The 25,440-nt window shown below is 41.1% G+C and overlaps 1 protein-coding gene across 1 annotated transcript in view; it reads right to left on the reverse strand.

The window, feature by feature from the left end:
• zfpm2a (zinc finger protein, FOG family member 2a) overlaps positions 1-25,440 on the reverse strand; it is a 131,545-nt gene that overhangs the window by 87,121 nt on the left and 18,984 nt on the right. Inside the window, exons 2-3 of the mRNA XM_030158494.1 lie at positions 11,822-11,980; positions 4,769-4,870 (exon numbers count right to left, since the gene is read on the reverse strand). Coding sequence (XP_030014354.1) covers positions 4,769-4,870; positions 11,822-11,980 — 261 coding nt within the window. The remainder of the gene's footprint in view (positions 1-4,768; positions 4,871-11,821; positions 11,981-25,440) is intronic.

Raw genomic sequence — 25,440 nt, forward strand, 5'->3', positions numbered from 1 at the left:
TGCGACACCCTCGTCTTATGATTCTGTCGAGACAGTACACTATCAAACCTTTCATACCGCTCCCAAGCTACATTTCCGGTGACAAAAGCTTTGCGAAAGCCTCCTGAAGGATTCATCTATATCCTAATATTTCCAATCCAATTTAACTGGAGCAGCCAGAGTGGTCTGAGCACTAGTTTACCAATCTTTGCTTTCCAAGACTCTGTGTGCTGAAGGCTTGAGGGGTTCAATCAATGGCGCTTTGATCTCGGCTGGAACCATAATTATTTAACATTGTTACAAGGATTTCTCTAATCCATCCTACCATTAAATCCCTTTTACACCCTCATCTTCTGCAGCCTAATCTGCATCTGGGTGCTCCGTTTGTCTCTCTCCCTCATTTCAGCTCGCCCCTCCTTCCTTGACGACACCCTGACTTTATAATGGACTTGGGTGCCGAGTTAGAAAATGCCTTGTTTACTGAGAGCAACCTGACTGAACTGCACTCAAGTGGATGGGCGCTGTGCAAGCATTTACACTCTGGAAGTTTTTCTCCATTTCTGTACCGCAGTCTGAGCCGAGTTCCCTTTTAGCTCATTGGGGGCAAAATGTTAAAAAGAACCTGCGAATAATATGCAAAAATACGAACAATAATCTAATGAAGTGCATATTTAGTCGCTTCAAACAAACTGATTTGAAGGTTAGCTGAAGACTGAAGTGTGCGCGCGTAACCTTCATTTCTGTTTTTCCATTTTTCCACAAGAACAAGAACTTTCTTTAGATGAACTAAGGGAATTTCAAAGTTCAGGTGACTGATGCCCAAAAGGTTTAATCCCATCTGTTTATTTTGGTGATCACTTTGACTCACAACAAAAAGGGCCCACTGTCCTTTTGCAAATATTTGCGTGTCTGTGTTTCACCATGATATAAATAGCAGCGCGGGCAACCGCAAACATTTGTTGAGGCACCTGCCACAGTATCGTGGCCATCTGGTCCTCCAATTCTCCTAGCATGACATATGTGCATTAAACCTGAAATGGTTATTGTTTTTTTGTTGTTGTTTTTTTTGGAGGCTGGAAGACGACGGATCTGCCACAGACCCTTCTGGGTTGGCTGGAGTCAAAAATGAGACTCGAGAGTTTTTACATCTGAGTGAAGCTACGTGTGCATGTTTGATGTCTTTAAAGGGGACGGGCGGGGGCGGAGGCAAATGGATCCTGTCTTAAGGGTTTTCTTTGCTTCGTGCTCCGTCTGCGTCCGGCCGTCAGGTATACACTCTCAGATGGCCACTCCTTCAGCTGACCCCTGCCTTGGCCTGGCCGACGCCCAGCTGGCACGGCGAGCTGAGCAAGCTGGGCCACGCCGGCCATCGGGGACGGCCAAGAGAAGAGATTTGTGGACAAGGTGATCATATCGCTTCTGTTACCTCTCTGTCACACTCACCTCCTCCTTCTGTGTCTCTGAAATGCTGTGTGCCTTATTGGAATGTAAATCTAAATGGAAAAGTGTAATATGCCAGGTGGTATGACACAATTGGCATTGGAAGCGGAAGAAAATGACAAACTAGCGGCTGGTTACTATGTCGGTTGAGCACAAAATCAAACTTGAATATTTTATTTTACTAATAATATTACATGAGAGCAGCCAGTAGTGTGTATCTCTGATGTCTGATATGTTATCATTGTCTTTTATACATTATATTTTCATTTAGTAAAGATTTAATTCTTTAAAACCTGGTGTAAAATAAATGTAGGGTTTGTTCTGCCTCTTTCAAAATAATCCATCCTGGCAAAAATAAATAGATGAATACCTCATTATGCATCTCATTGTGGAGGAAATACAGTAAATAACTGATGTGCAAAGTCAGTGAAGTATGCATTTCACATATTCAATAAGAGATTTATTTAAAGACAAATCTGTAAAACAGTTCTGTATCTATTAATAAAGCAAGAAAATGTACTAAGACCCTCCTGCAGCTCTAAATATGTTATATGTAGGTATGCTCAAGTGGATTTAGTAGTATTAAGTATAGTATTCATTCATTACTGATACAACTGTGCAGTTAACCACACTTCACTGTATCCTAAGCCAAAGGGATATGTGCAGATTTTCAAGTGTTTTAGTAGTGAAGGGTACATTAAAACATCAGTATCTGCCTCTAATCTGTGTTTAATGGTCTGTCAGTTTATACCAGTAGACTAAAATATATCTAACTAAATACCATGCACAAAAGAATGCTGTTTTACAGATTAACCACTTTTAGCAGAAATGACTGTGATCACAATTACAGCGCTCTTAACGAACCCTGGATTTTTATGACTTTCATAAGGGGGTGTGGTTTACACGAGAATCATTTAGATAAGACTCAGAACAAGTTCATTAGTAGAGTTAGCTAGCTAACACACACCATTCCCAATTAGCCTAGAGGAGAGTGACTGAGCCGGAGTCAGATTCATATCACAGCTAGTCCATGGAAATGAACAGAACAGTATGCAACGCTATCTCTCAAATCAGCGACTGATTGCGAAACATCCGTGACGAGAAATGAACATGAGACAGAAGATCAGCGCGTAGATTTGCTTAAGGACATACTCATAGAGACGAGAGGAGAGAAAGGGAACTCGCTGGGTGTTCCACATCAGAGACCCAGCACTCAGAGAAGAGCCAGCTATCAGATTAATAGTGAGTCATTCTGTACGGTTCTCTGCTGTTCTGCGCAGAAAGACAATCAGAGAACGGTGGGTAATCGTGGACAGCACTTGACATGAGTTACTAAAGTGGAGATGAAATGCAGGGACAAAAAAAAGTTCAATTACAGGATGTAGACTGTAAAGGCTTTTGTTGTTACTCAGCAAAAGGGAAACGGTATGGAGGTGCTTCAATAGAATCACCAAAGCAGGTGGGCATGTTCCGAGTTAGCCCACCTCATTAAAAGGCTTCACTCTCTTTTTATGTAACGGCCATTACACATCCTATTCAGATGCACACGCACAGTGATTAAAAATTATCTGTTGGTGATCATAATCACACCTGCTTAAACTTAAGCCAAAGAATAACAAAGAACTTCTGAATGCTCAACTATCTGAACATTTACAAAGAGATTAAAGGGGAGACAATTTCAAACTAAATAAATTTGCTTTTAATCGCTTTGAACAGGAAGTCATGTCATTTCAAATGTTATCTGATTGTCTGATTCCCTTTATTCAAATTATAACATGCCCATCTGACTTTTTGAGCACAATAGGAAAAATTAAAAAGGGAAATGACCTTTCATGGCAGCCATGATTGGAGAGTGAATGGCATTATTATGCGCCAAGATTAATTTCTGCCCACTCTACGCTGCCCATTGAGAAAACAGAGGAGGGGCACAACGCTTCAGTGGAAGTCACTCGCTAATTGGTCGGTATATCATAGAGATTTTAAGAAACTTAAACTGTGCCAACATGTTGCTGATGACCAGTGTTGTATTTTGTGTTCTGGAGGTCTACGTAGATCCAAACATGAAGCGAGATCCCATTCATCGCGTATGTAACGGCGTGTTTCTCCGAAGTGGATGCAACCATGTGCTCAGTTGTATTTTTCAGTATGTAATGCAGCAGAGATTAGGACAGAGTGCTGAAGTCTTCAAAGTGGATGTCACTTGATAACTCAGAAGCACTCAGGCTGTGGTTTAGTAAAACATGAAATGGGCATCGAGTCTCACATCACCTCTTCTGCAGTTCAGCCATCCACTGCTTCCCTCTCATACACACTCCCTCCTCTCTCCCTCTGCCAGTCCAGCAGTGTGTTTCTGAGCCTCTAATTCTCATTCTGATGGCTAAGTAGAAGCGGAAGCATAATTACAGTCAGTCATACATCTAGTCATGCTACATCCATCCCTCCTTTTCAAAGCGGTATTTTTAAGCTCAGCATTTTCTCGCCAAAAAGGGCCTTTTTCCGCATGTGATGCCTTCTTTTTGTCATGGCCCCCATAGTTCTGAGCTGACCCCCTCAGCCCTGTCTCCTGACTGATCACAGTGATGGTTTATTACTGTCGTCCCTGCGCTCTTATCTTTAGCCAGCAATGCTCATTTCCTTCCCCAGATTTAAATGCAAATGTGAAATTTAATGATAAATGCATTATCTGATAGGTGCGATAACACTGATTCACTGTCAGTATAAAATACACACCCCGGGGGGCTTCGAGCTAGCAAGCACAACTTGCCCAAATCCACTTTTTTCTCCCTCTCTCTCTTCTTTTTCCTTTTTTTGACAAATGCATGTACCTGCAATAAATTCTTAAGGTCATTTTATGCATTAAAAGGAATCATATTTTGTGTGTTCAGCAGTGTGGGTGCAGACTATTGCTGAGCAGTAATTGCTGTGCAACTATCTTGTTCAATGTATTATCCATCACTTTGATGAAGTTACTTTTCATAAAAGGGTCTAAACAAGATAAAAAAAAATGTTGTAAACTCTTTAAAAAGCTAAATCTGCATTGCATTACAGGAGTCTTTCAGAAAGGAAATGATAAGCCTGCTTTTTAAGCAAGCAGTTGTTGGTAATTTAATGTTCCTTTGACTGAATGGGGTATGTACGTAAAATGAGTTTATATTACATGCAGACCATCTGTAATTGGTATACAATAAAACATGCACCACTGCTCCTAGAAACTGTCCATCAATATTCCACTATTGTTTTGCTGTGAAGTAATACATCACAGAATAACTCAAAGTCTAGTTTACCTATGTTAACATACAGTGTGGTAACAGACTCATGCGTCCGGGTTCATAGTCGAGGCTTTACTTACTTGGTCCGTCCCATTCATCCGGACCCACTGCAGCATTCCTGGTCTTGTCGCCCGACGTGTCCATCTCCGACTCCCCTGCTTCTCGGTTGCCATCCTCCTCTCCTGCAAGGCAGAAAAAAATGAGGTTTTACAAACCACAAGATACATACTGAGCAGCACTCAATCCAAATTTAATGTTCAGACACTTAATTTAATTAAGCACTGCATTATGAACTGCACTGCCCTTCCAAAGGGTATATTCTTCTGGACTTTGGATATTATCCCAGCAAAAATTATTTTAGTTTCAACACTCTTCCCCTTTTCAGCGTCTTTACCACAATTTGCTCCCATGTAAGCTATTGTCCTTGTGTGTGTCTGTGTTTTTGTGTGTATGTTGTACTGTATATGTACATTTGCTTTGAGCTCGCCAGGTCCAGCTGTGCACTTTTATGTAAAAGGAGTTCCCAAGAGTGCTTGCAGGAACAGGAGGAAGCCCCGTGAAACAGGAAGGAAAGCAATGTGTGGGAGAGAGGTGGCTATTTATTACCGTTTGATCTATTGTGGAGCGAGCTAGAATGTGTGTTATAGGATGTAGGGCTGATTTACAGTCTGGGGCTCACACAGACCATGCTAAGGGATATTTGGGTATCTCTTTCCAGGATGTCAATGCTTAAAGACCCTGTTAAACAGACTCCAACTTCATCTATGCAGCGTTAACACTGATCGGACAGCCTGTCGGGTATCCTTAGATGTACCAACTGTAAAAAAAAAAAAAAAAAAAAGTATTTCTGCGTGCATACAGTAAGCACAGTTTGTACACAAAGTTTATAGGCACATAAATCAGTGCTTAGTAGGTGCCCCTAGTGTGGTGCTCTAAATAAATCCAATGTGGCTGACACAGTGGTTGTACAGAGTCTCTCCAAACTCAGGAAAAAAAAAAAGAGCAAACCTGCTTGGGGCATGTAGGGGTAGTTTATAGTTTGCAGAAGAACATTTCTCTCACTTTTGTCACCATATCGTTTTCATCCCTTTGATGTGTTAAACCCAATAGTGAACGGTCAAGGACAGGCCTGGATTACCACAATGGATTACTACACTTCATACACTCAACAACGAAGACAGGATGGATGTGTGGGTTTTAAATGTGAATATATTGGGGTGACAAAGACAATAAATTAAAAACAAGGCTCATATATACAGTTAGAAAAATCATATCTATCAACAAACACAAAAGGCTTACACTTATATGTTGTTGCCATGTGGTTGTTTACCACAGCTCTATCTGATTTTTCCCCCCAGAGCTTCCAAAAAGCATTTCAGAGTGTTAGTTATCACTTGCAGTGACAACTGCCACGGGACACACACTACTTCACTTCAGCGCCGTCCGTCCTCAGTTAGGTTAATCTCCAGATCAAGCACACACACCATGCTTGTTTAGCTTTTTTTTTGACATGGCTCACTTCAAAGAAGGTAGCAAACATTGCCAAAAGGATGTCAGCTTTCTGCCTCGCACTGAAAGAGGAGATGTATACGAAGAATGAAGTGATACTGAAGGGAAGTCTGCAGAAATGTCCTAGTTACAGTACATGAGGTCATTATGACCCAGTTTTGCTTATGCAAGTGTCTGCCTGGGCTGGAGATTTCTCCCCCTACTCCTTCCCTCTCCCAGTATATTATCAAGGAGCCCACTCAACTAAATTCCCCCACTATTTATTGTTGGGCTTGGAGAACCTCTTTAGCATACTAGGCTCGTATTATGACGAGGATAACAAAGGCGTATATCAACAGTTCCTTCCAATGGAGCGGAGTTTAAAAAAAGCTGGCGAGATAACATTAAAGGCACTACCTTGATCTCAGGCGAACATGTTAAGCCCTGTAACGAAACGTATTGGAAGTGTTTAATTACAGCCCGGGAAATGAAGCTACAAGATGATTCCTTAATTAAGCAGTGATTAAGGATTTTCTGCCTTCTATCTAACACAGTTTGCAATGCATTTTAAACACAATCGCCCAGGCAACCTCACAGGGAACAATGTCACAGGGCTTTGATGAAGTTTCCTGCACAAATGTCACTAGGAAAAAGCTGAGCAGAGGAAGAACTGCTGTAGCAGCACTCTTTTGCTCCCTGTACAGTATGCTAAAACCTGGACTATAGACGAATATGGCATTTTTCTTTCTGATTTTAGACAACATACAGATTTTGACCTTTCTTGTGTACAACTAGATTGATTGAGGCGCTCCATTTCCTTGCTCTTAGTAATAGAGACATTGCCTTGTTTCATCATTTGAGTTGAAACCCTCTGCAATCTTATCAAGGGAGACCCATTGTCAATGATCATACTCTGCATTATCACCCAGATCATAATTTACATCTGGCTTGGGGTTCTTTCCCTGTGCAATCAAATGGAGATACTTAAGGCTGAGTGAGAGAGGGCTGAACAGAAGGGACGTGGATGGGGGGTGGGGGGTGGGGGTGCTGGGGAGCGAGGCGGCCTGCTGGGTGCAGGGTTGGCGGGCATGCGAGAGGAGCCAGTGAGCTGTTAAAATCAGCCCTATCGCTGCTCTATCAAAGGACAGCTCTCTAGCCAAATCGCAGTCACACGCAGCGTGCCACACATTCAGGTCAATAAGCTTATAGGCGATTTACACAAACAATTCCTCGAGCAAGGTAGCAACAAAGTCATATTGGCTTTTTCTCTCCCTTTTAGCATTGTCTCTGCCAAGGAAGCCCTTGAAAATGTCAATCTCTTGTGTGTGACTTTAAGGAGCTCAGGGCACTCTAATCCTGACCACTGAGTCCACAGACAGGTCGCAATTTCTGCAAAATTGAGTATAAGTATTTTAAGTCTTTCGTATAGGATTGCACAGTTCTATATGTTACTGAATTCCAGGCTCGATGACTTTAACCCACTGCCACTTTTTAAACCCATCACAATCTTGCTAGTGTTGGAGCTTGGCAATGATTTTCAGAAAGCAATATTAGCGGGAATGCCCGTCATCCCCCCAGCAGCAGTAATGCTAGTCAGTTGATATTGCATATTTGGTTGTTGATGCAGATTATGCTGCAACAGATAAAGTCAATTCCAGGAAGCAACCTTTTCTCCAAAGTCAAGCATAGCTGTAAGACTTCTCTGCTATCTGAAAAATAGGTTTGAATTGCATGCAATTTGTGGCAGGCAGAGTACTCCAATGGAGGGAGGCTATTAGTGAAATGCTTTGCCACTGTCTCTTTAAATGCCAATAAATTCCCATCATTACAGAATCTGGCAGTTTTCCTCCCTGTCTGCAGCCTGGGTCTTTATCTCACTCTGCCTCAGTCTCTGAGCATGTAGATCTGGCCCAGTTAGATTGTCATACTTAACAAACATTAATGATTAATTTCCTGCACTGAGTCAAATGGGGCTAAAGGGATGACTCGATTCATCTTATCGCACCACAAATTAGCATTTCCCCATATTCTCCAGCCTCAACTGTGCATTAAAATTCCACATTTACCATTCTGGGCACTGGCAGCTGTGGCGAAACAGCCAAGGAGATCTTGCTCTACTGTTGCTGGAGATTCTGATTACTTCTGTGTTACACAAAAAAAGTACCATAATTAATTCTGCCACTTTCTGTTTTATTACCAAATGTCGGACTGCTGCAGTGTCAGAACACTCACTCAAAGGTTATTTGAGGGTCAAGGTAGTTCTGTTATTTGTGATGTTAAGTCCTTGTTGTGCAGTCCTGAGCTTTTACTCTCCCCTCACTCTATGATATATAAAAGAAAAAAGCATTCTATTCTTTTTTTATTTAAGGAGAATGGTTCACAACAGGGCAAATGGTCACAGTCAGTAGTGCTTCATGTGTTCTGATACATAAACACTTACAACACCCTCACAATCAAGCGGTTTGAGCCACAAAAAAACATGCAATATGACTTCACAGAAAGGTGTTTTACAACTAGAAAATGAGACATGTGAAATGACATGTAAATTTACTGTCAGAGCTAACTAAGGAAGTCATTTGTCATCAGACAACACTTGGAACGCATAAAGGGAACAGCTTGTGGCAACACCCTGTGCTGAACTTCACAGATAGCCAACAATAAAAGAGGGGGTAAAACAGCAAGGTGAAATTTCACAATTTCAGTAAAAAAGATGCCATTCTGTGTATAAAAAAAGGTATCTTTCTTACAATTATGGAACCAGGTGTGTCAATAGGGTATAAATCTTCGCTGTGGAGTCAGCGTGTTCGTCTGTGGATGGTTCACAAGAGGAGCTCCATAAATGTGAAATTGACTGAACTGAAGAAGTTGTTTGAGGTAACATTCGGTTTTTATCGCAAGGGAAAACCAAGGTTATTTCCTTAGATATGTGACTTCTCCACACAGAGCTTCTCTCTGGGGTCTCCTAGCTTCATGGATGTTGGTTCAAAGCCACTATGTTGGCTGTCACCAAGAAGGATCTCTATTTATGCATTTAATGGTACGTTTCCCTGTTCAATATGATGTATTATTGATAGTATGATCAGAGGTTGATCAGAGACCTCGGGGTCTTTATCCCCCTGAGGATTTTGACCTGCATTATTATTCTTATTTGTGTTTCTTGTGAATTATCTGAAGAAATACCTTTCCAGACCTGTAAGAATTAATCAAATAAAACAAGGCAAGTGTTTTTTCTGTTGTTCTGCAGCCAAAGACAGTGGTTTCTTTTGTTGTAAGGACATCTGTCATATGTGTAGACCTTCATGAAAGATCATAATAAGTGAATTTAAGAAAACAATACCATCATTGTGTATCCAATTCAAGGCTAGAGGTCTTTTTTATGTAAATCCACCGTATTACAAACCCATTCCCACTAAAGCACCGAGCACCAGTGGAAGCTTTGACACCATTAACTAAACAGGTGATCGAGTCAACCACCACCCAATTTAGAGGTTTCCAAGCCTCGGACCATGATGGGACGTCAAGGTGCTCCATGCACTTATCAGGGGAGTCCCTTTTCTGCAAGGGTAAGGCAAATGGCTGAGTCTTTGGTGGCATTCAACTTCCTGACCTTTGCGCCTTTAAGCGGCTTTGCTACTTCACCGCACTCTGATCAAAGTTAATAAGTGCTTCATATGTTAATGAAAATTGGTACTCCTCTTTGTGTTCCTACAGCTTTTTAATACCTATTATAGACTGAAACTTTTAATGGAGGTTTTAGGTCCCCCTGACAAGCCCATTTCAGAGAGTGACTACACAGATACAAGGCTAAGCTAAGACCAGAGAGTCACTGCTCAGTGGAGGAACCTTACACGGGAGACCTTATTCTCCGGGAAGCAGCAGAAGATAAAGGCCATGGGATGAGTGGCTGCTTTAAAACCCACGTTCAAGTCCGCACAGGGCTAATTACAGCACGCCATCACATTTGAGAGGGTTTAGTTAATCAAGGGGGCTCTCTTTTTCCTCCTATAGTCGAGGAATAACACACTTAAACCATTTAATGCCGCCAGGATTGCGTCCTGTTTAATTCACGGCACTTTCGCATAAGTGGGGTAAATTTAAGCCACTCCGACATTACTTTTAAATAGATCTAATTGAGGAAGGGATCATAGAGAAAATGGCTACACCTGATGATTGGACACAACTTGCCATGAGGAAAAATGAAATTTGGATAGTACATCATTTGGGTTTTAGAGCGCAATGAAAGACTTAGCTACTGTAAGCTTAGATAGCAAAGCAATAAAAAAATCTGACTAGTAAGGCTTGCATATGACATGAAACAGATTACCAGTGTAGTGCCGAAAAGTAGTATTTGACGTTTGGGATTGCTATTTAGTGTTGACTTTATTCATAAACATGAGGATTGAAAAGAAGATTTGAGGCCCGTTTCTTGCGGGGTTGTATCCAAAACAATGTGAATATCATATGGCTGTGACAAGGTTCTTTGAAGATTTTAAGAAGTTGTACTTTTTTCTTTTTCATGGTAACTACCAGTATGAGCTACAGCATCTATTTAATAGCTACTGGGTTATTACAGAACCATACATTTCACTTTGAAGTCTGAGTAAGGACATATTAAGAAGGAGACAAAGGGCGAAGCAAACGAGGCGTAGCTGGTAATTGCAATTTCCAAACAATTGTGCCGTCCAACTTTTGCCCAAGAACAAAAGGAAAGAATTATTGATACGATTACTGGGGCATAGCCTACCTGAAACATGAAAGATTTATTTTCTTCAATAATGTAATCCCACGAGGCACATCAGTTTAGAAGTGTGAAGAAATAATTCTAAACAGTTTTCCTTTGAAAAGAGAAAGAGGAGGCAGACATTCAAAGCATTGGTTCTTCATTAAAAAGTCAAATTTATGGCATCTGTGCGCCAGTAAGAGTGGGGACACCTGGGGTAGCGAAAGCCACAAGACTGGGGGGTAGGAAGAGGTGGTGGTGTTGGTGGGGGTGTTGGGGGGAGGCGGGACAACTCTGTCATCTTCACACTGTAACCTGGAGCAGACCACAAATTAGCTCCTGTGATGGCAAGGTGTGACCGAAATGAAACAAACATACAAAGAAGCAATCTAATTGAATTGGAGTTCAAAGAGGACTCGGGCGTATTTGGCGATGCTAGGCGCTTTATAGTGCTGGACCTCCGAGCAGTAGCAGGTGCTGCTGAGTGTTCACAGAGCTTTAGCGCAGGCTCAAAGGGAAGTGCTACGCTCTCCAGTGCATTGGTGTAGCGTAGCACAGTTTCACAGCGCTATCACAGAGGGAAAGCCGGTGTTGCCGATGCCATCTCTCTCTCAGATCAAACCACTGCTCTTAGGTGGATTGCAGGGATCAAATATCAAAATGGATAGTTTCAACTCTCCGCAGTGATGCAGGAGAAATTCTGCTGTGGATACAAGTTCTGCCAGGTTTGATTTGAACATGTTGAGGAATTTTATTAGACACCATTGGCAGGAGTTAAACTTTTTATGCTTGGCACGAGGGCTGCTTAACATATTGTCTCGTAATAGGTATTAAGAAAAGCACTGTACACCGCTCACTAACGCAAAAAAAACAAAAAACAAGAAAAGCTTTGGAGTTTGGTCTAAAATAACTACATGGTCCTCACCTTTGTTGCAGAAGTACTCCATGTCTTCACAACTTATGTTCTCAGTCTCAAACTCAGCAGAGAAGTTCTCCTCAACCGAGAACTCGTCTTTGGCCAAGAGCTCGTTCTCCTCAGAGACACACTCCTCCTCCTCTTCCTCCAGGCCATCTTCCAGAGGACCTAAGGGAACACACACATATACAGACATACGCACAAGAGAGATGTTCAGCAGTTTCATCACATCCTTCGGGCTTTATTTAAAAAATCTGCCTCTCCTTGTTTCTTTTGTTGAGATACTACAAATGCAGATGCAACTCAAAGTGCTGCTCAGCGCTGCTGTGTGTATGTTCAGATATTCAGCATAGACAAAGATAAGGCCATGTCGATACAGGACATTATTTTTACCAATAAAATTTCATGATGTCTTTCCATTACAGCTATTGAAAAAGCCCTTTGAGGCTGTATGCTTTCTGAAAAACAAGCTGACATGCAGCCAAGGTGAGCGTTGATGTTAATCCCACTACCTGCAAAACAAAACCTCACAGAGAAAAAGAGGGGGAAAAAAAAGAAAAAGTTCCTTTCCAGACTTTTCATACAGGCATCAGCATGGGAGGAGGAAAGAAAATACTTTTATTAATTTGTTAGCCTTATCACAGGGTACAATGTTGATTTTCCATTTACATTCCATGCCTCCGGGTAATACACCAGTGCAATCTTAAAGGAGACACTTTTCCGTGTGATTAATTTTTCCCCCCTCTGTGAAATATTATTTCTTTAAATCTAAATGATTTCAGAGTTTTGCTTGTAGCTGTACATCTCTTTTGGTATTTGCATATTACTATTTTGCTTCAATCAAGGGCGTTGATGGAATTACTGTACTGCTACCTGAATTGTATTAGTTCTGAAAAACATCTCACCCGGCATTTGAATGTTATTAAGATAATGTGCATCTTGCACACCTCTCCTTCCCACCAAAACATGTCTGCACTGTCTGCAAATGAATTACCACAGCAAAGACTTGACGGAACACTTTAAGTTTAGAGTTAGCTTGTATTAAAAATAATACACTCCGAGCAAATATGTGTCATTTTTGTGAATAAAATCTCCAACTGGAGCTGTGTTTAAACCCAGAGTGAATAATCATATCAGAAGTGCTGCCATCAGTGCATGCTAGATGTGGATGCTGTCTCCTTTTCTGCCTGTCACACATGATGCAGCCTCTTGTGCATCATCCAGGAGCTCAAACAGAGACGCTGATATCCTCTCGACACCTTTCAATGTGTTTGTTCTATTGTAGCAGGAGCCCCTCAGCTTTAATAAAGCAATAATTTCAGTTCAGAAAGTGGGGCTGGTGTGCCTCTCCTGTTTCTCTTTCTTCCCGCACTGAGCCTCATAAAAGACCCCCCTGATGTCCACAAACTGCTTGCTCTTTTCATTAGTCTTATAAATTACTCCTTTGTAGAAGCCTACATCTGCAGGAGCCCCGGACATGAAAAGAATTAGCACACGGATCTCTAATAGACACAGCAGAGGCAGAGTGGAGCTTTTAAATTAGGATACAGTTTTATGATCTTATCTGATGCCTTCTGCTGATTCGCTGAGGAGTGAAGTGAGGCGTGAAGTGACTCGATGAGTCTACCATCGCTTAAGATGATACTGAAAGATAAATATCGCAGTATCAAGGGGAGATTGTATGACTGGCGTTAAAAGCTCCTGCCAAGGCAATTGAAGACAGTGTGAAAGAAAGCGGGAAAAACATTTCTATACACACACTCTGTACACATTCCATTACACAGCTGAATAAGAACTGTGTGTACAACTAAATGATTCTTCCTTGTTGCCGGCAAATACAGCAGCACTTTTGCACCATAGAAAACAGACCTACAGTGTTGTGCGATAATAAGGGTAAAGGGAGATTAAAGATAAACTTCATGGTCAATAAGACACAAAGATTAGGTAGATAAGATGAGATAGAATTGAGGTTTAATAGACTCAGAATAAGGGCATCTCACTTCCCCACTCTAACAGATAGTAACTAAATGGAGCATTTTCAGACTGATAGAGATACTGGAGGCCTTACTGAATATGGAAAATGAAATACTTCACATCCGCACAGTTGCACATTAGAGGCGTCTGATGGCTACTTCTTGGGGACTGCGTAGATTACCAAAGTTTGTTTGCATTCTCACATGTTTAGTTTATTATACAGTATTCATTGCATGGAGAGACCTGAAATTATTTCAGAGACAGCAATGATAAGAATAATGACTTTCTAAACGACTAGCACCACACTCCTAACTCATTTTCTGATAGTGGCGTTCCTGCTATATTTAGTTGTGTACTGTTTAAAATCCTGTCACATTCACTGTGTGACCCACACTTGTTGGTGCATTTCTATAGGGTCTGCTGACGAACTGGGCCAGAGGAATGTCTGCCGCATCACCCTCTTATCAAGCCTGCTCTGGAGTTCAGATGGCCAACGACACTGCAGAGAGCGTCTGCGTTTCACTTCAGCACAGAAAACAAATATGTGCTCTAAGGGCGGCACTCATTACACACCAAAATCTGCAAAAAAGAGGAAATTCTAATGGAGTATGAAAAATCACACAGACAGAAATACTGTACCTGGTGAGTTTTTCTGCAAAGAATGTTTTATTCTAAAGATTTTTTTTGTGAATCAACTACTGCATCTGTCATTTAAATCACACATTTCAGAAATTTCCAAGCTGCCAAACCACTTATCAAAACCAAAATTTCTGCAAAACAATAACATTTCCATTATGTAGTAGCCCCAAATCTAAAATTTTCTGATCATTTATGAATCATTCAGTGTTATTTATCCAGGCAAATCAGTGGTTTAAGCTTCTAAAATGTCAGTGTGTGCATGTTTTTTTTTTTTTTAGACATTAACTCATTTGGCCATAACAAACACACAATAGTTTAATCGTTAGACCATCATAATGAAATTCAGTTATTATCTTTGCCGTTAAACCTGACAGCTGCCCCCCGTCTCCCTCACAGCCTCGTCATCCACACCCTCCACCCTGAACTGTATCATCCACATTCATCAGGCTCTTCCTCTTGACCACTAGAGAAAGAAATCTCAGCCCTGTTCAAACAGTCATGCAGTCGGGGCAGCAGGCAGGAGCAGCCAATGCTAATAGAGACATTGGTAGCTGAATGCAGGCTTGATCACAGTGGCTCTTTTGTTCATGGCATGGCCTCTGTCTGATAGAGATCGGCCATGCGGAGTGGAGCTCCGGAGAGGGATATGGTAATGCCCCCGCTGAGTCTATAAAATGGGGTGATACTCTGAGACCATATGATGGACAGAGGATTAATGAGTCACAGAGTAAGGGGAGCAGGGAAAGAATAGTACAGACCGAGGTGGTGGAATGAGCATATCTTTCAGGAAAACACTCTGTATACAAATCTGTGCCTCAGTGGACTAAAACAGAAAATGGAAAAAGCACACAGATGCGCCAACCTTGCATCCGAAACTCACACCTCGGGGGGAAAAAAAAAAAAGAGAGCTTTAAACAAACATGTGTGCCTCAAAACTGTATGAGTGACTACTAATTTCACGGCGTGCTTTTTTCAGCCGTCCGCAATGTGGGGAGCTTGTGGCCGAGCTGTGATAGCGATACCTCACATTATCAGCCGGCTCCACAGTGTGATGTGTGGATCACAAACCCAGCCTCCTCTATAGCTCCCTAATTAGAGGTGAGGTAATTGAATCTGACAGAACAAAGCGGCAGATCTCTATAAGCAAGGAAATCATTTTTGCTCCCACCTATACAGTTTTTCATCCAAAACGTCCATTGAAAATGTGTCCAAGCTGGCCTGGGGATAAAACGTAGCACCTGAGACTAAACATGAATGCATAATGCAGCCCTAAAATCCAACAGGGCCACACGGCTCAACCCCTGCCAACTCCTTTCCCTGTCACCGTCCTTTTTGTGCCAATACTGATACTGGGCCTTCCTCACTTCCAGGTTAACAAATACTCTGTAAGACTCTCCAAACCTCTGCGGGGGTGGAAATATAGACATATAGACTTTGTCTCAAGTTGCGAGTAGCAGCTTCACTCTTTAACTCGGAGCCAGGTAGGCTTAGATACACATTCATATGTTTACCCCCACAGCTGGAGAAAAAAAATGGATTAAAACTTGCTCCCTGACAAAATTTAAAAAAAAAAGAGGAAAAAAACTATTTTGTCTCAACGAACACAATGAGTTGAGAAGTCTGAGTGAGACAAGAAAGGAAAGCAGAAAGTGGAGAGAGGCGAGGAGAGACTGGGGGCCATATTTTCTCTTCAGCTCTAATGACCTTTGGGAAGCAGAGGGCTCCCTCAGCCTTGGAGGAAACTTAGTGTATATGTTACAGGGCTCAAGCCTCTAATTTAATCCTTGATCACTGTAATGAAATAGATACCATTTACGCAACTCCTAATAGCTTAATATGCTACAGGAACCCTCAAAGGAATTTTTCATTTCAGACATCTTTTTTTCATACCGCATAAATCTTACAAAAAAAGAGCCTTTTTCCAAGCTATACACTCTGTGATCAAACTAAATGTGGAGCTAATGCTGCAGCACAAGTCAAAAGTAAATTACCATTCGTACATTGTGTGTGAAGGGCTATGCTTGCGTGCATGTGTGTAGAAGTGTGCGTGTGCTGGGAGGAGCATGGAACGGCTTCACTGGAGACTGATATGTTCTCAGTGCTGCAGTCTGTGACCAAGAATAAGCAATGGTATTGTTTAACTTGATTTTCCGGTTGCTAAGCAATGTAATTCTCGTGATTAGAAATGGCTGCCTTCCTAAATTTGGGCACTTACAATCAACAGTCAACAAACTGCTTCAAAACTCAGCACCAACCCTCATCTGGAAATTATGGTGAAAAAAGAGGGAGGGTGGGTTCATTGGGAGATGAATACGTGTATTCACATCCCTGTGAAACACACACGTACAGGATATACACACACAAATATACACACCCTTCTGTGAGGCTGCAGCGCTAAAGATGACAAGGCATCTAAACGTGATGGGATGACATCATGCATTTAGATGGCCCGCTAAGTTTATATTCCTCTAAATTCATGGTTCAGGCAGTAAAACGGAGACACACCCATCGGCTGGGAAAAAGTATCACTGTCACTATCAGTGTCTGCTTATTCTTCATGACAGCTTGTGAAAGTGTTACCCAGATGAAGAATGGTGTTATTTTTCGAACACAGGGACTTATTTTTGTACTGTTAACATGATTTTGTCGAGTATCTTATTCCAATCAGACACAACGTTGGATCCCGGCATGTTTGCAGAGTTGCTAAGTTCTGTGTTGTTGCGCCCAGTGTTTCTGTCTGGACTGTTGAAGGGGAATAACACGCTCTTACTTCTTTATCCAATGAATTTGAATTGGAATGGCATGAAAACATGCTGGCATTTGACTATGCCATTAAAATGCTGGAGGCACCTCTGAGCATGCCCGAGGGCTTCAGCAGATGCCAGCCAGTTTCTCTGTGGAGTTAGCTGGGTCCTGCTTCACTCTACTGCCTCTACTTGTCTCTCTAGAGTGTACACGCACACACAGACGAGCGCACATGTCCAAGTGGACGCTGGTACAATGTTTGGTCCATAAAAGTCACAAAGCTTGAGCTCCAAGTTCTATGGTTTAGCTAAAGCCTCGCTTTCACAGTGTGACGGCTCCTTTGGAGGTCCAACAACCACGTTAAAACGCTGCTAAAACGGACCAAAGATCAGCACATTGAATACAGTCATTTTCAAATCTTTCTGTTACTTCTCCTTCAGCTGAATGATTTATTAGCATCATTCTGTTACATATAAGGAAATAAAAGTTAACCGTGTGCTTGTACACCGGACGTGACAGCTGAAACAAAGCAGGTAAAATATGTGTGGTCTTAATTACTGGTTTAAAAGTGAGCTTTTCACTAGAACGTTCACTTTTAATGAAGCCATTGAGTGAGGCTCCTCCAGGGAGCTATCATGGTTAAGTGGGGGCATCCATCTTCAGCCATTGGCTCGTCTGCAGACGAGTGGAGGCTCTGTCTACCGCACGCTCCCCTCATATTGGCTCACTTTATCTCCACTAAGTAAAGTCTGTTGGAAGGTGCTAACAGTGGCAAGAAAAGGCTTTTCTGTACCACTTCTGATGAGGTTGAGGGAGTTTTCATCCTGTAGACACACAACGTACTTCACAGTGTCTAAGTGCTTAATAAGATCCCACTGTTTAACCTAAAAAGCATCATATTCATCACATTTAGTGGCCTGTGAGCCTGTGGGGTCTAAAATAGCGATATTGTAAATGTTAAAAGTGCCTCTGCAACAATTAGCTTTTACTCGGGCATCATTTCAAAGAATTTAATGGGGAGTGTTCAGAAAAAGAAAAATGATTACTGTATCAAATAATGTAGATAAAACAATATTTTCCATCAAGGAATTTGTATGAAATGGATATATCTAAGATGTCAATTTCATTCCAGTATTATGAAGGATGGGGGGGGTTCCTTTTGCAATAAATTCTTCATTAATTCAATTCTAATTTGCCTCTGGTTCCTATTTCTACTATTGATAGTTCCACTTCTTAATACCTCGGATAAGGGGGAGAAAATCATTGCAATAACTCAGTGGAGACTGTGAGCTGCAGATATGATCTAAATATTACCAATGCCAAAAGAAGTGTGAAGTCTGATGAACATTTCAAAAGAACAATTCTTTATGGATCAGCTAAATCTTTTCCACTTTTTAATTAAAAGTAAAGAAAATAGAAGTTAATTATCCTGTAAAGATTAGCTGGTGGGCATCTTTCTGTAAATTAGTTCTAATTAAAAGGAAATTGTCAAATGACATTCAAAGCACTGTCCTTTAAAACACAGACCGAGATGGGCTTTTTTCCCCTCCTACCCCCCCTCGCAGCCCCCCTCCTAATTCTTGATCTGGCCATGTGAAGCTTCTTGCTGGAAGATTAGGATTCTGCCTGTGCTTCTGACAGCACACACACACACACACACACACACACACACACACACACACACACACACATACACACACACACTCACACTCCCTGGATAGCAGGCTTCTAGCACGCTGTGAAATACTGCTGCATCAATGGGGAGCTAGTGGTTGTCGGAGATAAATACTCCTCATTGATAAATGATTGCACTGATCAGCTGCTGGGGAAGAATCAGATTTGGACAGATATAAAGGCTGATATTGGCTTTTTATGAAATGTCACATTCAGTGGGTTGTTTCATCATGGATTTCGACTGACAATAAAAATCAGAGAAAATATTACAAGTATAGAATATAAACAGAAGACATATCAGTTGTATTATCGAAACTGTGACATCGAATATTTCATTTAATGGCTGAAAATTTCCATTATGGTTTAATTAGATGCAAAAAAAGTTGTGTTTCAAAAGCTGTAGGACAGGTTTTTTCATATTCTTGAAAATATTTATTGTAATTTTCTCTTTATTAATCACTAGTAACACTCTTTCGTGTTCGCTCAGCTACGAAACAAAAGAGCCCGAACTTGTAAACACACAGTACTTTACCAAACCTCCGCTATACTATCATCATCTCAGCAATAAATGATGAATCAGACTCACATTCAGTGGGTTGTTTCATCATGGATTTCGACTGACAATAAAAATCGGAGAAAATATTACAAGTACAGAATATAAACAGAAGACATATCAGTTGTATTATCTAAACTGTGACATCGAATATTTCATTTAATGGCTGAAAATTTCCATTATGGTTTAATTAGATGCAAAAAAAAGTTGTGTCTCAAAAGCTGCAGGACAGGTTTTTTCATATTCTTGAAAATATTTATTTTAATTTTCTCTTTATTACTCACTAGTAACACTCTTTCGTGTACGCTCAGCTACGAAACAAAAGAGCCCGAACTTGTAAACACAGAGTACTTTACCAAACCTCCGCTATACTATCATCATCTCAGCAATAAATGATGAATCAGACTCACATTCAGTGGGTTGTTTCATCATGGATTTCGACTGACAATAAAAATCGGAGAAAATATTACAAGTATAGAATATAAACAGAAGACATATCAGTTGTATTATCTAAACTGTGACATCGAATATTTCATTTAATGGCTGAAAATTTCCATTATGGTTTAATTAGATGCAAAAAAAAGTTGTGTCTCAAAAGCTGCAGGACAGGTTTGTTCATATTCTTGAAAATATTTATTTTGTCTTTATTAATCACTAGTAACACTCTTTCGTATACGCTCAGCTACGAAACAAAAGAGCCCGAACTTGTTAACACACACTGCTTTACCAAACCTCCGCTATACTATCATCATCTCAGCAATAAATGATGAATCAGACTCACATTCAGTGGGTTGTTTCTTCATGGATTTTGACTGACAATAAAAATCAGAGAAAATATTACAAGTATAGAATATAAACAGAAGACATATCAGTTGTATTATCGAAACTGTGACATCGAATATTTCATTTAATGGCTGAAAATTTCCATTATGGTTTAATTAGATGCAAAAAAAGTTGTGTCTCAAAAGCTGTAGGACAGGTTTTTTCATATTCTTGAAAATATTTATTTTAATTTTCTCTTTATTAATCACTAGTAACACTCTTTCGTATATGCTCAGCTACAAAACAAAAGAGCCCGAACTTGTAAACACAGTGCTTTACCAAACCTCCGCTATACTATCATCATCTCAGCAATAAATGATGAATCAGACTCACATTCAGTGGGTTGTTTCATCATGGATTTCGACTGACAATAAAAATCAGAGAAAATATTACAAGTATAGAATATAAACAGAAGACATATCATTAGTATTATCTAAACTATGACATCGAATATTTCATTTAATGGCTGAAAATTTCCATTATGGTTTAATTAGATGCAAAAAAAGTTGCGTCTCAAAAGCTGCAGGACAGGTTTTTTCATATTCTTGAAAATATTTATTTTCTCTTTATTAATCACTAGTAACACTCTTTCGTATACGCTCAGCTACGAAGCAAAAGAGCCCGAACTTGTAAACACACACTGCTTTACCAAACCTCCGCTATACTATCATCATCTCAGCAATAAATGATGAATCAGACTCACATTCAGTGGGTTGTTTCATCATGGACTTCGACTGACAATAACAATCAGAGAAAATATCGCAAGTATAGAATATAAACAGAAGACATACCAGTTGTATCATCTAAACTGTGACATCGAATATTTCATTTAATGGCTGAAAATTTCCATTATGGTTTAATTAGATGCAAAAAAAAGTTGTGTCTCAAAAGCTGCAGGACAGGTTTGTTCATATTCTTGAAAATATTTATTTTCTCTTTATTAATCACTAGTAACAATCTTTCGTATACACTCAGCTACAAAACAACAGCCCGAACTTGTAAACACACACTGCTTTACCAAACCTCCGCTATACTATCATCATCTCAGCAATATATGATGAATCAGACTCACATTCAGTGGGTTGTTTCATCATGGATTTTGACTGACAATAAAAATCAGAGAAAATATCGCAAGTATAGAATATAAACAGAAGACATATCAGTTGTATTATCTAAACTGTGACATCGAATATTTCATTTAATGGCTGAAAATTTCCATTATGGTTTAATTAGATGCAAAAAAGTTAGTTCTCAAAAGCTGCAGGACAGGTTTGTTTATATTCTTGAAAATATTTATTCTAATTTTCTCTTTATTAATCACTAGTAACACTCTTTCGTATATGCTCAGCGACGAAACAAAAGAGCCCGAACTTGTAAACACACAGTACTTTACCAAACCTCCGCTATACTATCATCATCTCAGCAATAAATGATGAATCAGACTCCCCTTCTTATGTGTACACTGTAGCTTTCATCTGATTTCATGTGGATTTCATCATTCATTGTCTGGCTTGGCTGTTGCTCTTCTCTACTCGCATTGTATCAAACCAGATTCCTGCAGTAGTCCGACACAAGAGAGGAAAACAGAGCCGAAGCCCCTCCATCTGCTCCGGCTAATGATGATGCTCTCCCTGGCCTGGAGCAGAACTGTGTGAGGGAGATTTACACCCATAATACCCCTGGGGCTCTGGAACTGCACCGCGCTCCCAAACACCGTCACTCCATCACTTTCTATATGATAGCTGGCAGAGCAGGTAACAATGGACCAGCAACAATGTCTTTTTGTAATACTGACAAGTGCCTTATTTGGTTGACATAACCTGCCTCGGTGTCTGAGGAGTGGCACTGAGCACACAGGAAAATGGATGACAGCTACACCATTGAGACATTGTGCTGTTGCAACAATCATACCAGACTGTGTGTTTTTTTTTTTTTAAAGAATCCCCGGCTCTGCACTGTGATACGAGGCAAACAAGAATAGCACTGACTGAGCGAGAGGTGGCTGTCTTTGCGATACACTAATTGGAATGATGGCAAGAGGGGAAATCAGCATCACAGAGAGCTAAACTGAACAGAGCTGCCTTTTCCCATTTACTCTATTATAAAGGTTTATAAGTTGTAATTGCCCTTCAATTTGGGAGCTTTAGACCCACTATAAAGCTCTGTGTGGGACTAGCCTTGACATCTATCTCCTAAAACAAGTGAGTTAAATGGTGAGAGGCAGAAAGAGACAGAAAAAGAGAGGGAGAGTCTGAGGCACTGGGAGATGTAGAGAGCCTCACTCCTCAGGGATTGAGTGTTCACACACAGTAAATGGAAGTGGCACAGCTCTGACCTTTGAGCCGAAGCATACGAGTAAAGTGAAGGCGCTGTCAAAATATTGCCTCAGAAATGACAATCCACCTCGCCAGTCCCAATTCTTGACATGGCAGGCAAGTGGAGAGCGGTAACCTGCTGATCCCAACATTACAAATGAGGGGATTATCATGACAACAAACCACAGCTCGACACACTGCATACCCTAAAGATATTCTGGCGTTGCCCCTTATTATCAGCAATGTCCCACACAGATAGCTAGCGATGACACTTAGAGCAGACACCAAAAATCGAGAGGAATGGCAGTCGTTATGTGTCGGAATCAGAAATGCGGTTTTTTTTTTCGAATCAGGTTTTACAAAATAACTTATTACTATCGACATCAACTCCGGCGTGCAGCGTTGGGATTACGCCGCTTCTGATTCTTGGAATTTGGAAGTGGCGCAGCTCCTTTGCATCTTCATTTACACCCATGTAATACTCAAGTCCACAGAGAATAACTCAATCGTAAAGAATACCAAAATATCACAAGCAAATTACTAGTGCTCTGAGAGGAAGCTTGGGAAGAACAAAGACAGGCAGCCATAATTATATCTTGGCGTGTATAGCATGTCAATGGCCCACCTTCATTCTGGAGGGCATTCCCCAGGGCCCCTCAGGCATCAAAATGATGTCCAAATTATTTTGTGCTCTATTGCAGCATGGCGCGATTATCATATTTACCGGTGGTGCATTATGACAACATTGATGTTTACACCTGTCTCTGTGAGAAGGCAAGGTTTACACTCTGTAATTTAGCAAATGTACAGTATGCATATGAGCTTGTTGGCAGGGATTTAAATTAGGTCAGAAATGGAATACATCAATAGCAACCCATATGTGCATCTTTCTTTTTCTTTTTTCTCCCTCCCCTCCCCAGCCTTCTTTGCTCTAAAGCTTGGCGATGAAGCAGCTTGACGACTGCAGAAGTGTGATATGTGCAAATCACATTTGCAGATGAGCTTGAAACTCCCTTTTAATATTCAGATATCAGACATCCCGCACTGAGAAGCCCACTAAGACGTGATTCGGGGGAGAAAAGCAAGATCCGCGTCATTAAGGGAATCGTTAGAGGCTCGGTTTACATTTTACATATTTCACAAAAAATGTACGACCAAGTAAAAACATCACCAGTTATCTGCGATAACAATGCAAATTTTTGTCAGAGAGCGCATGAAGATTCTGTCAAAATCCAAAGTCGCTCAGGTCTTTCTTTCCTTTTTTTTTTTTCCCCTCTCTGGCTTAACACCATCAGCTTATTGGCGCTTTGATTTCTTTCATATTTTTTCCTGAGAAGTCACACAGGCTTGTGGAGTCAAAGACGGTGAAAGGTATGTTTGCCACGAGGCACAGGAACACGTGTCCCCGTAGCCTGCCAATAGCTCATCAAACACACAGGCCTGTGGATGGATGCAAGCCCGGCTGCCGTTCAGGACGTCTAAACAGCATCCACTCTGCCACACAAACTGACTCCTGTTTACTTGCTTTAGTCACAGCCACAAAGAACATCCCCTGCTTTTCTGGACCGTTTTCTGCTCATAAATGTACCGCGATGACAACAACGCCACCAAAAGGTTGTGTTCTCTTTCTTTTTACCTGCTTCTTTGTAGTGTACAGTAGCGCTTTGACAATAATTTTGCCTCTTAACAGCCTCAACTTTTTCATTGGATGACAGAACATAGCCCCTGCAATTTCCCCCTACCTCCTTCATTTCCCCGTGTCTTAGCCCTGCGCCAAATTTGTCTCTGTGCCATTTTAATTACAGCCAAGGCAATCTTTATGGTGGTATTCTGCGAGAACACCAATCTGCAAAAAAGGTGATAAGTAGAACCGCCACCCAGCTTTGGTATCAGTAATAAACAGACACTTAATTGAATAATTTGACCTAAGAGGCTGATCCTGGGAAATAGCATGTTGGAAAAATTATTTTGAATATTGAAGACAGTTCAGTGTTTTGCATGACGCCTGCAGTAGGAGAACACACAGTGGATTTGGCTGGTTGCCCGCCAACTCGCCAATGTGGGCCATGGTGAGTCTTTACAGAACAGATAAGTGAGCCTTTGGTATCCTGGAAGCGCTCAGATGTATGTGTGTGTTGTGTTGGAGGAGGTTGGTGGGTGACACATGTATGCATGAGGCTGTGTGCAGGCGTGTGCGTGCATGTGTCCGATATGTACGAGCGAAAGGAGGGAGGGTGGGTAGGAGTGTGAAGTGTGCCCACTCCAGGTCCATCCCCAGCTAGTATCCACATGGGAACATCCCCCTTGCAAACACGCACACACACACACACACACACACACATAAACACACACAAACACACAGCAGCTTTCTGCAGAGCCTTAGAGACAATGACTTGAGGCCCCTTCCTGTTTAAGGATAGCTGTCAGAGGATGATGGCTCTGATTCAACACTGCAGCAGGTTTGCACACAGCTCCCTGATAAAACGGAAAAAAAAAAAAAAAGCAAAAGCCTCTACCCTCTCCCTTTCTCTCCGTCTTCCTCTCACTCTCTTCATCACTCTCTCTCTCCCTCCACAGTTCAACACTGATTTGACTGCTAGCATAATTTTGCAGAGGAGACTATTTGCAGATGCAGCAGAGTTATCAATCCGAACAGACACACAATCCGGGTCCAATGTCACTTCTCCTCATTATGTTAATGGTTAATACATGCAAATGAAAACATTCCGGCAATTTGATTTCTTTGAAGATAGTTTGCATATTGTCTTAGCCATAATGATGGTACACTTTCTCCCTAGCTTCGATTTATGCAAGGCTAGTTAGTTCATTTTTATCAGCTCTGAGTTCATTTCTAGGGCTACTGGAATGTGTTTTCCCCTTCCCCTCACTATTTAACTAATTAGGAT

The sequence above is a fragment of the Sphaeramia orbicularis genome, chromosome 16 (genome assembly GCF_902148855.1).
Source record: "Sphaeramia orbicularis chromosome 16, fSphaOr1.1, whole genome shotgun sequence".
Lineage (NCBI taxonomy): Eukaryota > Metazoa > Chordata > Actinopteri > Kurtiformes > Apogonidae > Sphaeramia > Sphaeramia orbicularis.